The 17,197-nt window shown below is 37.0% G+C and overlaps 1 protein-coding gene across 4 annotated transcripts in view; it reads right to left on the bottom strand.

The window, feature by feature from the left end:
- ptpn4b (protein tyrosine phosphatase non-receptor type 4b) overlaps positions 1-17,197 on the bottom strand; it is a 38,911-nt gene that overhangs the window by 19,373 nt on the left and 2,341 nt on the right. For 2 of the 4 annotated variants that reach the window (XM_067396387.1, XM_067396390.1), the window contains exons 2-12: positions 11,508-11,662; positions 7,186-7,293; positions 6,648-6,690; positions 6,453-6,531; positions 5,322-5,366; positions 5,181-5,233; positions 4,059-4,179; positions 3,784-3,871; positions 1,409-1,497; positions 1,208-1,271; positions 271-443 (exon numbers count right to left, since the gene is read on the bottom strand). In XM_067396387.1, the coding sequence (XP_067252488.1) occupies positions 271-443; positions 1,208-1,271; positions 1,409-1,497; positions 3,784-3,871; positions 4,059-4,179; positions 5,181-5,233; positions 5,322-5,366; positions 6,453-6,531; positions 6,648-6,690; positions 7,186-7,293; positions 11,508-11,645 (1,001 nt within the window). In that variant the 5' untranslated portion in view covers positions 11,646-11,662. Of the gene's footprint in view, positions 1-270; positions 444-1,207; positions 1,272-1,408; positions 1,498-3,783; positions 3,872-4,058; positions 4,180-5,180; positions 5,234-5,321; positions 5,367-6,452; positions 6,532-6,647; positions 6,691-7,185; positions 7,294-11,507; positions 11,663-14,315; positions 14,387-15,634; positions 15,721-17,197 lie in introns of those variants that run through there. The other 2 variants (XM_067396388.1, XM_067396389.1) reach the window with 2 other exon arrangements.

The following is a 17,197-nucleotide window of genomic DNA, read 5'->3' as shown; positions in this document are numbered from 1 at the left end:
CTTTCAGCGCTGTAACTTTACAAATACTGTTTATGCTCAAGCAGCAACATTACACACTAACTAAAGTTAAAAAAGTGAAATCGCATTGAACCACCCCTTAATATTTAGAATTTTTAGAAATAATATTTAAAATTTTTAGATATTTGTACTGGAAAACAAGACAAAAAAGAGGATGAACATTTTTTTTTTGCATAAATTTGAACTTTCAAATGCCATTGCATGCTCCTATATCCTAATAAACAAACAAAAAAACTCTTCTGTTGTTCTCACCAGTAGCGGAACTTGGATCCGAGAGTGAAGTACTGCAGGAAGAGGTTTCTCTCAGGAGGAACGGGTCGCTCCAGTCTGAAGAACGTGTGATGCTCCACGCAGGCCTTCCATAAGTTCTTACAAGCTCTGTAGTTCATCATGTTGAAACCCAATAAAGACTCTCTGTTTTCAGTCTGTGACACACAGAAAGAAATAAGATAGAGGAAGATGAGAAAGAAAGATTGGTGAGCTCAAAGTATTCTGCAAATGATCCATTTTAGTATGTAACAATTTCTGTAGTTAGTACCAATACTAATAACATTTCACAATTCAATTCCAGTTTCACTACTACAGGCAGTAACTGATCGTATGCAATCTGCATTACATAACCAGATTCCAGAAATTAAGTACTTGTAATCAGATTATATAACATTTTAAAAACAGATATATAATCAGAATACAGTTACTTTTTTATTGATTACCTACCTGGTTTTGCTTTTATATGTTTGGGAAACCCTGACGTACTGTAATGTTTAATGCAATTCATGTTGTTGATGCAAAGAATGGAATATAATTTCTTTCCATTTGTATTTTTGTATCAATATTGTACAAGATTATCCTATTCAAATCAATGTAATAAACAATGCAGGTCAAAAGTAATCTAAAAGTAATCAAAATATACTCTGATTACCTAAAATGTGTAATGTAACTGTCACTAACTATAATTTTCATCATGTAATTTGTAATCAGTAACAGACTACAATTTGTATGTAATCTACCCAGCACTGACTAGATCATAATTTCATATTAAAAATGTTAAACTGAAACAATGCCATGTAGTTCTGTAGCATTTTCAGTTATTTAAACATCAAGTAATAATGAATGTGATCTGGTATAATAATCAGTGAAAGACCGATTTCGATTAAATGCAAAACAATACATCTAAACAAATACATACCAGTTCTTTTCTTAGTTGTATAAAAAACTGTTTAGATTTAAAAGAAATTTTTACAATTTTCAACCTGAAACACAAGAGAAAGAGAGGGAAGGGGACATAAAAGATGATTCAAATGAGAATTTGTATTCACAGGCTTTCAAATGTGTTTACTGAAATGGATTTGCCACTTCTAAAGAAATTTACACCTAAAACAACACTTACCATGGAAAGTGGTTGACTCGTACCCTGTCCTTATACACGGAGATGCCGGCAGACAAAACTCCAATGTAAATCTCTGCGTTACAGTGGTCCTGAAATCATGAAGAGTAGGCAACCATAAGGATGCAGTTACCATGGCAACATCAAAACCATTTTGTTTTAAAGAGAGCTTAGACTTTTGGTTTGCTTAAGAAGGGATGCTCAATATATTGGCGACCATTTCACTATCAGACAGATGGATAGAACATTTCAAACAAACAACAGAGCAAATGAATGACAGAATGATTAGAACAATATATTAGTAATGCAACAACATTTCAGCAACCGAATATTAATTTTATTTGGTTTCCAAAATTAAGTTTCTGGGGGCCGAAATCATTGACTGAAACTGTGATGTTGAACTGTAAATAACTCTAGAAAGGAGCGTTTTGCTAAAAATATGCACCATATTACATTTTCCCTAAACCTGTTGTCTTACATATTTAATGTATGTTTGAATAAACAGGTCATGAAAACAAGTTATTACAGCCACTTTAAATGTTTAAACTTCAACAACCAATTAGAGTAAAATAAATTAATGAAAAAAACGCAAAAAATAAAACAAAACAAAGAAATAAAAGAACAAACACAAAATTAAAGCTGCAAGCAGTGATGAAAAGGCCCTCACACCCGGGCTCACTGGCCTCAGGAAAACAGTGAACAGTGGGTGACATGCATGTAAGCGTGTAAATACAGGAAAAATATGGCAAAGTCATTACAAAGTGCCACACTTCCGGCTGCCAACAGGTGTAGATGTAGATGTCTTTAGGCCAGGACTATTATCAAACATGTGAAGTTTGGAGCAGATTGGAAATCGTATGCCTGAGTTACAACTTCCTGTTTAGTGGCGTTAATCGCATACATTAGCACTTAGACAAGTGCTGCGTGATTTAACTCGTTTCTAGTATGTTTGGTACTTCATGGCATATTTAAATGTGTTTCTGGGAGTGAATTACAGTGCAAAGCATGCCATTTCCTGTTGCCAGCAGGTGGCGCTATTACTAACTGAATATTGACATATGTGAATCACACATGTGAAGTTTGGGGCAGATCAGACACTGTCCCTGCGTTCCATTCCGAAGGGCTCATCCCTATGCCCTAATCCCTTCAGAGGGTTTACCCTCCGGAGTGAGAGCTTCGAAGGGATGAAGGGTGTAGGGGTCAAAAAAACTCTTTTTTTGGAACGCACTTCTGTGTCATCTTAACGTGACAATCAAGGAGAAGTAGATTGTGCAGGCCCTTTGTTCAACGTTAGATTATTTATTTATTTATTTTTGGTTTATCGCACCATATTGTATATTGTATCTATGAATTTTATACATTTGAATGGACTGATAAAAGGGAGATGTAAAGTATTTTTGTTGAAGTACAATGTCGTTTTGACCAAATTAATGTACCAAATCTAACTTGTATAAATATTCAATAGTATAGAAAATACTATACATATGTATTTATAGTTAAAATTGAACTCCGAGCCTCCTGTACCCATCTGGTGACGTAAAACAACTTCCCTGTGCAAAGGATCATGGGGGCCCGAAGTGTCCATCAGTTGTACCCTTCAAAATCCTTCATTCCGAAGGGCCCTTTGAAGTGACCAGTTTTGAGCACTTCAGTTTGGAACAACCCTTCAATATAGCGGCCATGATTATTTTCACTCCGAAGTGCCCTTCGGAAGGCGACATATCCCGTTTGGAGCGCACCGTGTATGCCTGAGTTACAACAGCTTCCTCTTTCATGGTGAAACATCAGACTTTGTCAGGCCGCCATGAACAAAAACTCAACACTTAACATCGCTAAGGCCTTTAGATTAGACTGACCAAATATGATGTTGATCTGATTAAATCTCTAGGAGGAATTTGTTAAAGTACAACGTTTGCAAAATTTGCAGAGAAATTTCACAATATCTCATTTACTGTTGGGTTTTCAGATTTTGCACCCGGGGACTTTTTTGTAGCCATTGGGCTGTTACTGTCTACCGAATTTCACACTTGTACGTGAAACATAGTGCGAAGGGTGCATAATTGAAATTTTGTAGGTGGCGCTATCGAGCCATTTTGCTACACCTAATTATAAAACCCATATCCGATGTAAATTTTCACCACTTCTGACACGTATGCAAAGTTTCATGAGTTTTTGAGCATGTTTAGGCCCTCAAAAATGCGATTCATTTCGGAGAAGAATAATAATAATTGACTGAGCAATTACAATAGGGTCCTCACACCATCGGTGCATCCTTAGTTTTAAGAGGCACCAGATATCATTCAAGCCTCTAGTGTTTGTTTGCAGTACATATGAAACAAGAGGGGCAGCCAGTGGGGTAAGACGGACCAGTCACTCACCCGAGCATAGTGCAAGTCCACGCCGTACAGCTCCAGCGTCCGTGCAGCATTCAAGTAGTTAAACTCGGACTGAGCTGGTGTGAGTCCACTGCGAGAGAGAAGAGAGACTCAATCTCAGAGATCCACAAACAATGAACTGCCTTGTTCCACAAATCTGCCAGTGTATGTGTGTGTGTGTGTGTTCAGCTGTGACCCTTTGTTCCTCTGTCTCCACTGACACTCAGTTAAATATAAGAATCTTTAACACGCTGGAGGATTTCATGGACACGTCTTACTTGTGCTCTTGGTGAAGTTTGGCGACCTCTTTCTCAAAGTCCTGCGGAGGGTTGGGAATGAAGCTGTACTCGGAGAGGTACCCAGGCAAATGTTCAGAGTGACTGTAGTCCCCCACCTCAGCTGAAACACAAAACAGGCCAAGAAACCATGTGTGCATGTATGTCAACGTGAGCACAATGTGTCTTTCACCCTTTCAAAGAACCAGGCTTCCAGTTTCCTCATGGAAGCTACTGGAAACCCTTTAAAGCCAACAATAATCAAAATCGACACCATTTACTTTTATTCCCAAACAACAAAAAATTGGCTTATACTGATAAGATAATCATTTTAGCAAAATTATTTGTGGCCAATAACCTAATAAAATTAACAGTGATTAATAATATAATTAATAAAATCTTGTAAAATCTCGACAAACAAACACAAAAGCTATATCTCAACATTAAACATCTGAAGCATTAAACAATTTTGTACAATTTTCTCGACAAAACCCTACTAAAACTAAATCTAGTACATTCATCTCAACATTATTATCTGAAGCATTAAACAATTTTGTATAATTTTTGACTGAAAAGAATCAAATGTGAAGCTACTAATAAAACAGAGCAGCTTTGCTAAATGTGTAACATGACTGGCTACTACTGCAGATTATTAATCATGTAATAAATCGGCACTAGCCACATTTTTCAGCTTTATTACTGGAAATGGGTCAGACAATGGACAGGAAAGAGACAAAAGTCAGATCATGAACTATTTGGCAAACCATAAAGCCTTTGTGCATCCTGTGTGGACGGTTATGTCACCAGCCAAACAAAACCGCAGGTCAGTAAGTCTGCAATCAGTTCCTCAGTTCTTGCTTCATTAAAATTTATGTTTAAATAATGATGAATGGCAAGTAATATACTTTGCACAATATCATGAAACTAAGATACAAAATATAGAAACAAAATACACCTCATTACAGATAAATCACTTTTTTTTTTTTTTAAAGTGTTTCGAATTATCTGTCAGTGATTTTAAAATTAGTTAAATGGCTGAAAAATATTCAGCTACCATGCTCTAGATATACTGAAAAACCCATAGGACCACTAATTGTTAATGCATTAATAATCTGAAATACTTACCCTGAACAGCATAAGAAGCCAGAAGAACTGCAGTGTTTTGTGGGCAAGGAAGCCTAGTAAAGAGATAGAAATGAAAAGTGTTACATTAGTTTGACTTTGAGAGGGAAAATTATGACTTTTACATGTAGAACGTGTCCTTACCTGCCACTCAGAATATCCTGCTTCAGTTGCAAAAAGTACAAATACCTATGATAAAAATACAAATATCACATACAAAATCACTGTTGAATATGTAATAAGCTTCAAGACAGAGAAAATGTGTTATTTTTTCTATAACATAGAATTAAAGCTGCAGTCCGTAACTTTTTTTGGTTAAAAATTATCCAAAATCAATTTTTGAGCAAGTATATAACCAGCCAGTGTTCAAAACTATCTCATTATCTTAGCTAGATTCACAACGGTAAGGTTGTAATAATGTTTTATAATAAGAGCGACATGGTGGATTTCCGCTGGAAATTCGAGCATGCAGCAGTTTGTCTGTGCGTCATTACGTCCTAAAATAGAAAAAAGGAGTCTCGTCCAGGCTAGTCGGTTTTATCACGTGAGGATGCTGCTGGTAGCAGATCATTTATAGCCTTTTCTCACAGCAGCTGAAATAATTTATCATTTTGATGGCGGATTGTAATCCAGAAAGATCCAAATGACAATCATCAAAAATGACAACTGGAGATTCACCCGTAGCCAAAAAGCAAAAGACTTTGGACTGTTGAGTGGCTACAGAAATTGAAATCTACAGGTAAGGCTAATATACACATAGTCATAGTAATGCTGATGTTGTTAACATTAACAATTTGAGAACAATATACCAGTAATAATATTTTGCGATCGTTAGATTTCATCATCATTGGCAGCACAATTTATTGTAGGCCTAATGCCTTCTTCCTCAGTTGGTCAGAACAAAAGTGGCAGACATGTTACTTGTTCAGATGATATTTTCAAGTGAAAATTCTTATATTGGTCATACTTTCAAGATGTAGAATCTGTGATTCCGAAGTACAGTCTATGTATTTTCATCGACACTGGTGCGGTGACTGACAGCAAGCATTAGATTCATCCGCGCTGACGAGCTGTGCCGATGCACAACGCACGTACACGTAACTATTCCGCATATGACTGCAATTGCAGGTTTCAAACAAGAGATGGCGGCAAAGAGAAAAAATTGCGGACTGCAGCTTTAAGTTATATGATTAATGTTATATTTTACTTGTCATATGCACAAGAGTGTAAAAAAAAAAAAAAAAAAGAAGGAAAAAAAACAGGGGAAAACTGTACCTTGTGTACTCTTCCTGTAATTTACCAGGGTCACTCACGAAAAACTTCACCCTGAACCTCAGATTATGTGGGGACGGCCCTGAAAATGAAAAAATAATTACAAATCAGAACATTTCATTCTGATACTTAAGATGAATAATAATAATAATAAAAAAAACCTTCACATTTAAAAATGGAAAAAACAAAAACACCTACTTTTGAGCTGTTTTCTAACAGGTTTGTTTGGGTCCAGCCACCTCTGAAACACACAGTCATAAATTATATTCAACAGCTTGTATGAAATTTAGGCCACTTTTCACTTATAGCATAACATTTTCATGACAATTACACAGACTCAGCAATGTGAAAAGACCAAAACTGCTTGTTGAGACAAAAAACCAACAACATTTAATTCATGCAATGAATTAAACATTCACCTTATTTGACTAGGAGCAGAAACAGAGCAGCATTTTAATATGTGACCTGAGAATCAACTTTCCTGTTTGCGCTGACACTGTGTGTAGAAACTAAAATAACTACCGAACTGCTTCGTATTCTCTATAAATAACAGACTGAAAATGATCAAGGTACATGGGTAAGATGCAAAAATATTTCACATCACTGCTATGCAAAAATATGAATTTTTCAGGTTCAGTGCTCTATTCATGCCACATGAGGTGCTGCTTGAATGAACAGGGATTTATGGGTGATCTGTTGCCGATAGCGACAGCCAAGTGAAAAATGAGCACCTTACCTGGCTGTCAGAAGCGTCGTCTGCTAGTTGAAGGCCGAAGTAGTCTTGCTCTGTTAGCTCCAAGTGTTTATACACTACGTCCAACAAGATCCGCCCCTGATCTTGCTTCTACAAGAGACAGAAAGTGTGTTTTCATATCAGTTCTGGACTGCTATACAAAAACAAAAGAAAACACTCAAAAACAGAACAAAAACCTCCCAACAAAAAAAAAAACCTAAAATCAAATAAAAAGCAAAGCCAAACCAAACTACAAAACAAAAATCAATCCAAAACCAAACCAAGCCAAACACAAAATAAAAACAACAATCCGAAATCACTAAATAAAACAAAACCAAACTAAGACAAAACAAAAAACTAAACAAAAACCAAATCAAAAACCAAACTAAAATACAAAACAAAAACCAAACCAAGCCAAATACAAACTAAAATACAAAAAAAAAACAAACCAAGCCAAATACAAACCAAAACACACAACAAAAACCAAACACCATATCAAAACACACAACAAAGTGAAAACACAAAATAAACCAAAACAAAAACAATACACAAACCAAAACACAAAACAAAACCTTTTGCTGGAAAATTAATTAATTTAATGTCTTAAGTAATGTCTTTTTTGATAATACAATGACTTCAATACTGTATATTTTTATTTTGGAAACACCACGTTTATTTGGTTACATGGTAATACCATGTTTCTGGAAAATGAAATATATTGTATATTGCAATATATTGTTATATATAGTATAGTTGAAATAACATGTTTTATTACCAACTTTTTTTATTACCCAAACGAAAACTTGAGACTTGAAATATTATCCTCTGAATTTGAGGCAGTTTTAACAGACAAACGTTTGCAAGCTAGCTTAACCCTTCAGCCCAGCAGATCTGTGCAGCATGTATGATCATGACAGCCATGGCCTCAGGACATGCTTCTGTCGAACCCAGGAATGTGAAGCATCTGCCCAAAACAGCCCCTCTGAGCGCCACGCGGAAAACCAACCCGAGCCGCCACATCGCATAAATCCAGTCAGCCTCTATTGTACCTCATAGACGGCTGGTCTCCTGTGGTGATTCTTACCGACCTGCCATTTAGCAGACATTTTTCATCCAAACCAATTTATTGCACACTAACGCCAGCGCTGCAGCTCAGGAGTGAAATGCTGATACAGCAAAACTGAGACATCAGTAACTTTGCGGTTTCTGGGTCACCTCTACCTAGGATTGAACTTGCAACCTCTGGAAGATCATTATCCACACAACTCTAAAATGTACTCATGGTTAGTAAAGGAACAGTTCAGTCAGAAATAAAAGTCCTGTCATCATTTACACACCCCCACGTCATTCCAAACGTGTATGATTCTTTCTTCTGTGGAAAACAAATGAAGATACGTTTCTAAATGTTCAAGCTGCTTTTTACTTTCAATAGGAAAAACAACTTGAATTTCAGGCTGTTCCTTACACAAAGCATTCGTATGGGTTTAGAATATTTGACAAATCAAATGAACAACATTTTGGAGCTTGACAGCACCTTGGTCAACATTTATTTTGGTCATATGGAAAAAAGCAGATTAGACATGTAGCAAAGTATCTTCATTTGTGTTCCACAGAAGAAAGTCATACGCGTTTGTAATAATCTCAGAGATTTTCTGTGGAACAAAGAAGTTATTCTTCAAAGTACTTCAAGAGGTTTATGAAGAATATTCAAATCTTTAGATTTATTTCTAAAGATTCTCAAGAATTTAAAAGGGTTCCTTAAAGTCTTTTAGAGTTCTTCAGAACCCTTAAAGAAGTTTCTGTCGGACTCCAGGGGAAGAATCTTTGGATTTTTTGGGAATCTTTGGAACAGAAGACGAATGCTGAGATATCTGGATCTTTATTCACAGCGCATTTGTTCCGGAAGTATGTTTTCTATTCATTTTGCCATTGGGATTTTTAAAAAAGCTTAATTAAAGTTTTATGAAGGCCATTCAACCAAACCAACCAGCTACAAGGTGAATCACAACATTACAAACTTTAACTATTTGCAAAAAAAATATTTGAAAAAGGTAAAAAAAAAAAAAAAAAAAAAAAATGTACTTAATGGCTTTAGTGAGGGAAGGACAATCCCATGAAGCATTGCGAATTAAGCTTTTTTTTAAAAAAAGGATTATTTAAAAAAAAAAAAAAATGTGGAAATAATACAAACAGATGGCTTCAACAAACATTCAAAAGGTCCAAATTTAGATCCAGGGGGTGGAGACAGGTAGGTTTAGGGATATGTAAAGTGGGAGGAGTTGGATGTGGATCCAACCTCGCCCCCCTGGATCTCGTGTTCTGCAGTGAGGACCATCTCAGCCAAATGGTTCTCATTGCATAACCGTTCCATTCCGTGCTGATCCGGGCCAGCTTTCATTTCCACTGTGGGGCTGATAACGGCCACTCTTTGGAATGTAATACAAAAGCATCAGTCGTTGCCTTGGTGACGCAAAGGTTTACTGATGATATGAGATTAGGTTATGGAGGATGATCAGATATTTCTTTTAAATTTTATTACTAATTTGTGTTTACGTCGATCAAATAGCCAGGCAACATACAAGTAACCAATCCTGTGTGGCGACGTCACTTCACGAATTCTACCGGCACGATTAGACAACGGGGCAGAGAACAGTTTGCAACAGTCACGTGTCGTACCATGCTCGTGGAAACACAACTGAAACAGTTACCATTCTAAAAACCGTCCAGTAGTGGAAAAGCGGCTAAAATGTCTGTGCTTTGTTTCATAGTAGCATTTGACATTTTCACTCTTCACAACTCCAACTCTCGTGCTGGATTGGGGCAAAATGAACGCATACCTGTCTGTCCAATCATCTTTCAACTCTATATTCTTCATCAACTTTTCTTTTCCTGGAAACTGACATCCTCACCCATCAAATCGCTGACTGCGGTGAAGTGTTGCCTAATTACATCAAATGTCATACGCTCACTGGATGTCATGACAACAATGTCACGCAGAAAAACGTTATCTCGGAGTCCGGACTTTGAGAACGCCTGGCATATACCATCAATTAACAACATCAGAACTCAGGTCTGTCTTTAAAGCTTTAGAATTTTTTGTTAAAATTCTATTTCCCAATGGAAATAAAATGAAATGAAAATGAAAGTTGATTTTTTTTCTTAAGTAAATGTGAATGGTGTTGGCCTGCTGCCAAGACCTTTGAGTGTTCTAAGGCTACGTTCACACTGCAGGGCTTAATGCTCAATTCCGATTTTTTGAAAAAATTCGATTTTTTTGCAAGGCCGTTCACATTTTCAATTAAATGTGACCTTTTGTGATCTCCTGTGTGAACGTGAAATGACCCAAAAGTGACCCGCATGAGCAGAAGAGTACGCAACGGTCAACGAAGTCACTCGTTGTTTGCGGAAGTAGACGGCCACCTCGTTTGTTCCAGGCTTTAACCTCCTTGTATTTGGCTCGGAGGCTTTTTATTTTTCGCTGGCATTGGAGCCAGGATCGTCTGTAACCACGCTCGGCCATTTTGCTGGAAATGTTTTCGTAAACCGCCCGGTTCCGATAAGAGCCCTCGAGTTTGGCCTGAATAGAGCTGTCACCCCAAATATTAATTAAATCTGTGACCTCGCTTCCCTTCCATTGACTGGTCTCAGCAGCATCGTCCGCCATGGTTGTTGTTTATCTTCTCGTTCCCGCCTACTTCAACGCACAATTATGACATTTGTAGCGTATCAATGACGTACGGGTCGGATACATGTGGTCTGGCCGTTCAGACGGAGGTCGCATTTCAAAAGATCGGATACGTATCGGATTCAGGACCACATACCCAAGTGGCCTGGGTCACATTTGAAAAGATCGGATCTGTGTCGTTCAGACTGTCATGAAAAGATCAGATACAGGTCGCATAGGGGCAAAAAAAAAATCGGAATTGGGTCGTTTCAGCCTGCAGTGTGAACGTAGCCTAAGTGGTTGCCAGGGCATTGTTATGCAGCTTCTAAGTCGTTCTGATTTTTGGTTTTCGATCTGGTTTTTGTAGTCTTGCTGGAGGGTTCTGATTGGCTGCTACTGTTAGCTGGTTTCTTTTGGCCCAAGTCGCAAAAAAAATCCACCCTGTAACCTTCAGTGTAAATATATGGGATTTCTGCAAGTTTTGTAATCCACCAGAAGAAAATCTAAACTTTCAAAAGAAAAAACACGCTCGTTCCTCATGATTTTCAAGTACGAAGCACAATTTAATATTACACCAGAATGAGGAATGAAATGTGGCCACCTTTAGGAAAACAACCTGATGGTTGATTTAGTAGCTTAGGTTAAACGTGTGTGTACTCACATTGACTCTGAAGGTCTGTACTGTGTTGTCCAGCAGTAAAACGTTACACACCACCTGCGCGTGCTGTCTCTCTCTGGCCTCCTCCAACGCTCCCACATCGTAAGTTCTGCCAGCAGGCAACCGGAAGCGTGCGGTCATTACGGTCCCCACTCCGTCTGCGAAACACACATGGCTAAAGGTCACCAACAAGCTCATCTGACCCGCATTTACCCCGGTACATGTTATTAAGCAGTGTAAAACACACACTAGCCCATGTGATCCTACAGCAAACATCATTCACAAACATTTATCTGTACTCCACCTAAAAGTTCCTGTAAACAGCTATAAAGCAAGCAGGGATAATGTTTTGTAGATATTAGCCCTCAGGTTCTACTAGTAGAAACGAGAGAGCAAAAATCAAAACATGGCAGTCAGACAATGGTTTGTCAATTGAAGAAAGGAAGTGGAGGTCAGGGTTGCTGTTAAGATAAGTCCGATTCATTCCACTCACGAAAGGAAATTGCCTAATATATTTACTTCTGTAAGCTAACCTAATTCAGCTTCTGAAACGGCTGACATTCATAACAATAAACTCTTTCATTCAAGGTTTCAGTGATCCTTACTAAACGCTCTTCTTAAAGAAAACAAGGTCAATTTCAACCAGCTCTCAGATTCCTCAAGACTATCAGCCAAATGAATAGTTCCTCTAAAGATACTTTGAAATTGCTTTTTTAATATAAATAGGTTTTCAACAGAGACACAAATACAGAAGAATTTCTACAACTACAACTACATTTTACAGCCACAGTTTCCCAAACCTAATTAAGTTTCTGATCAGCAATGATATGTTTTCATCTAGAAGCATTTTAGATTTGGTGGGTGTAGAATCAGACTTTACAGTGAGTTTGCTAGAGCTAAAATCTCTAACTCTAGAGAGTTTGTAACCGACTGTTGGGTTTCTGACTCTACACCATTAAATCTAGAGTCTTTCCCCAGGTTTCACAGACAAGGCTTAAGCTAGTCCCAGACTAAAATGCCTGTTTGAGCTCTTTTAACTAAAAGCAACTTGCACTGACATTTACTAAAATATGTCAGTGTCATTGTGTTCTCTCAAGATGTACACCAGTAATGTTTTTTTTCCCTAAGGCACGTTTTTAAAAGCTACTTAAATGTCGTAATTAAACTAAGGGCTAGTCCTGGCTTAAAGGGTTAGTTCATCCAAAAATGAAATTGTCATTAATTACTCACCCTCACCCGTAAGACCTTCATTCATCTTCAGAAACACAAATTAAGATATTTTTGATGAAATCCGGGAGTTTTTTTTTATCCCCCATAGAAAGCATCATAATTACCACATTCAAAGTCCAGAAAGGTACTAAAGACTAATCGTTAAAATAGTCAACATGACTACAGTGGTTCAACCTTAATGTTATGAAGCGACAAGAGTACTTTTTGTGCTCAAAAACAAACTTTTTGTCTCTCCTCTGTCATTCTCCTATGCTGTTTACACAGTGCAGCGCTTCCAGGTTCTACGTCAGAAAGCCGACTCAGTATTGGCCGACGCCGTTCATGTGAGCAGCACGACGCATGCGTGTGCTGCAGGAGCCGGCCAATAATGAGACGCCGTTCTGACGTAGAATACAGAAGCCTGCACTGTATATACCAGGTAAACAGTGTAGAGGACTGACAGGGGAGAGACAAAATTGTTGAATAAAGTCATTATTTTTGTTTTCGCACACAAAAAGTATTCTCGTCGCTTCATAAAATGAAGGTTGAACCACTGTAGTCACGTTGACTATTTTAACCCTTTAAGGCCAGTGCTCCGGTTTGCGTGTCTCTGTTTAAGAGTTGTAGATTTCAAGTGTCGTTTGTGCTCATAGAAAACATTTTTAAAGCAGATTCTCATGATTAAAATTAACCCAAAATCAACATAATCCATTGCGTCGAAAATCTAATATTCCCGGAACCATTCATGCTTGTTTTCCAACATAGAACACCACAAAATAGGTATCATTTTAAATCTTAGAAAATCAGCTTTTTAATGCATCTAATCATTTGGATCAACTCCTAACGATTGCTGAGAAGTACCTCTAAACCAGAGTGAACCGCCCACTGGCGCCACCTAGCTGCAAAAAATGAATAATCATATTTTTCAAAACTACTGCCATGATCAACACAAAATTGATGTCATTTGAAAGCATCAATGCATGTAGCCTCCTAAGTAGTGCTAAATTATTTGCTGATAAATAAAACATTTTCATAATTTAACTAAAAACAAATTTCACGTGGCATTTTCATTCATAACTTCATGAAACACACAGAACGCAGATGCACAGATCATAGAAAATTTAAAAGCAGATTAACTCACAATTAAAATGAATCCAAAATCAACACAATCCATCGCGTTGATCACAAGATATTCATCGTGGAGGAACAATTTTAAAAATGCCCATTAGGGGGCGTAACAAAAAGGCAACCTTGGTTGCAAATTCTGTAACTTTTAATTGCTTTGTGCTGTCACCACAAAATTTGATCCAGGTGCAGCTAACATGTAGGAGAGCTTCACCAAAAATAAATCAAATCTGATTTCCTTCATGAGTTATTGCATGTCAAATAAGTGACATGCAATATTATATATATTATTTGTCTTTTATCAGCAGTTTCTTAGCATGAGAATGTCCAAATGTAATGTAATTTATTATTTTCTAAAAATGTAAAAAGTGTTCTATCAAATAATACCTACATTTTCACTCTCCTTGCTATAGTTTTGGAGATATGAATCTTTACTTTTGTGTATGTTGCTCAGAAAAAAAGAAAAAACCCACTCACTTCATGTCATAAAGGGTTAACGGTGTCTTTACTACTTTTCTGGACATTGAAGGTGGTAATTATGTTGCTTTCTATGGGGGATAAAAAAAAAAACAAAAAAACTCAGATTTCATCAAAAATATCTTAATTTGTTTTCCAAAGATGAACAAAGCTCTTACGGGTGTGGAACACGGGTGAGTAATTAATGACAGGAATTTCACTTTTGGGTGAACAAACCCTTTCATCTAAACCCTGTCTGTGAAACCAGGCCTTTGTTTCTTGTTATTTGATTAGTCCTGTTGATTCACACTGCTTTCCTCTGTATTGTTACCACATCTTGGGAGGAAATTACCATATCTGGCCACAGAGCAACTCACGGGGAGCAGGTTATGAGCTTATGTGATGTCGTATACAAAGTCTCTTTCCAGGAACACTGGCTTAACACATTTGCAGCACATTTACTGGTGCTAAAGTCGGGTGAGAAGATGACTACAATATGTAAAAGAATGGTTACTCACCCTCATTCTAAACCTGAAACACAAAAGGAGATATTTTTATCTCCTTTTTTATTTTCAAAGAACACCCCGTTGGACCCCATTGATTTCCATTTTTAGGACAGAAAACAGACATTTTCTTTTGTGTGTCACATGAGAAGAAAATCATATTACACATTTGGAATGATATGAGAGTGAATAAATGATAATTTATCTGAAAGGTTTTTACAAACAAATAAGACAAAATTAGTCTTTTTCTTTAAAATACCCCAAGCATTATCTTCCCCTGAAGAGCTTTAAAATGGCATTTGCATCATTTATCATTCACAGTTGCCTACAAAGTTTATTTTTACATTTCTCAGTGGTTTCTAAAAATGGACGCACCTAAGTTTCTTTACACATGTCCACAGTGTACGAAACAAGCTCCCATAACACTAAAAGGCAGCTGCGTAAACAACAGGGGGTCAGAGTTCACGACCTGTAGGAGCAAACATGTGACCTATCAGCACGGTCACAGCCGCCTATTCAAACTCCCACACCCAAATTATTACAATCATTAATCTATGACACAATCTACATGGAAAGGAACTTACAGTCATGTAAGTTCCCATCAATAACAAATGCCTTTGAGCATACTTGAACTTTTGACATGCGTTCGACTAAATTTACATCAAGCTTTACAATGTACCTTTAAAAAGAAGATTTGGAAACAAAACATCGCTGTTCGAAATCTCTTAAAATCTCACACTTACGGTTGATGTGATGTTGTTGAAATATGAAAATATTTGATGTAGAAGAACCGCAAAGATTTTTAAAACACAAATAACTTTCATATCTGATACTTACATCAGCAAAACCTTATTTGTTCTGTGTGTCAATGCAGAAAGGATAATCTCTTTGTATAACTTGCTAAACTGTGATATGTGTGTGAGAGAGAGAGAGCATGTGTGTGGCGGAACATTTCTCTTCTATAGAAGTTTCCCCGGATGTCATCGAATACCACAAACACCGAAACACTTACAATTTTCCGCTGAGTGGGGTTCAGACCACCAACACCTCAGTAGCTCTCAGACAGTGGGGTTACAAAATGAGTTTATCCCCCACCCTAAAAAACTCTCTCGGTCAGCCCCTCCTAAACCAACTTCCGCCCAATAATTCCATACATCTCTTTAATGTGAAGCCATCATAACCTGTAACTAATGCATCATAAACTACAGAGGAGCTATTGTAGTGTTCTGATTAATTTCTGTCAACATCAAGGGAAAATGCAATGCTTAGTTCAGTTTGCTTAAAAATATGTAATATTACTTTGTATTTATGTGAGAGAAAAAAACATGCCCATATATTTTGTTATTGATGTCAACAGCCAGTGCCAAATCAAACTTTATGGTATTTTACAGCAAGTCTACTTGTAATATGGCCAATATCAATACAATATTTAGCCCACTATTTGTTCCTTGTGCATATGTTCTGTTGTCATTTATACACTAATAAAATTGTGATTATTTCAATTCAGTCGAATTTTGCATATATTTGGACCTATGCAGTTTATGGTATTTTCTACATTTCAGTAATCAATTTTAAGGATATTTTACAAGTAAACTTTACAAGTTATATTTTTAGTAATTATGCAAGCTTAGTGGTTCTCAACTGGTTTTGCTTCAGGAACCAGATACTACATTCAAGTCAAGTGGCAGTCAAAACCATCACCTCAAAAGGCACTGTAGGCCCTTACGAGTAAATTTTACAGTTAAACAAATTCTTTAAATTTTACAACTGCATGCACACTTGAAATTTTGCTTGTAAACATCCAATGCAGATCTTGCATCAAGTGGCAGCCTAAAATAGTATCTTATGATACCGCTGGACATTACAAGTAACATTTTACAAGTAAAACTGCATGCATTCAACAAGTACATTTTTACAATTACATGTACACTTAAAGGGTTAGTTCACCCAAAAATTAAAATAATGTCATTTATTACTCACGCTCATGTCTTTCTACACCCGTAAGACCTTCGTTCGTCTTCGGAACACAATTTTTTTATGAAATCTGATGGCTCAGTGAGGACTCTATATAGCCAGCAAGTTAATTTACTCTTTTAGATGCCCATAAAAGGTAGTAAAAACATATTTAACAGTTCATGTGATTACAGTGGTTCAACCTTAATATTATAAAGCGACAAGAATACTTTTTGTGTACCAAAAAAACAATGACTTTTCAACAATATCTAATGATGGGCGATTTCAAAACACTGCTTCGAATCTTGTTTCGAATCAGTGATTCGGAGTGCCAAAGTCACGTGATTTCAGCAGTTTGACACGCAATCCGAAGCACTGATTCGAAACAAAAGATTCGAAGCATCATGAAGCAGTGTTTTGAAATCGCCCATCACTAGATATTGTTGA

The sequence above is a fragment of the Chanodichthys erythropterus genome, chromosome 10, assembly GCF_024489055.1.
Source record: "Chanodichthys erythropterus isolate Z2021 chromosome 10, ASM2448905v1, whole genome shotgun sequence".
Lineage (NCBI taxonomy): Eukaryota > Metazoa > Chordata > Actinopteri > Cypriniformes > Xenocyprididae > Chanodichthys > Chanodichthys erythropterus.
The sequence above is the reverse complement of the archived record's forward strand: the minus strand, read 5'-3'. Positions and strand labels throughout refer to the sequence as shown.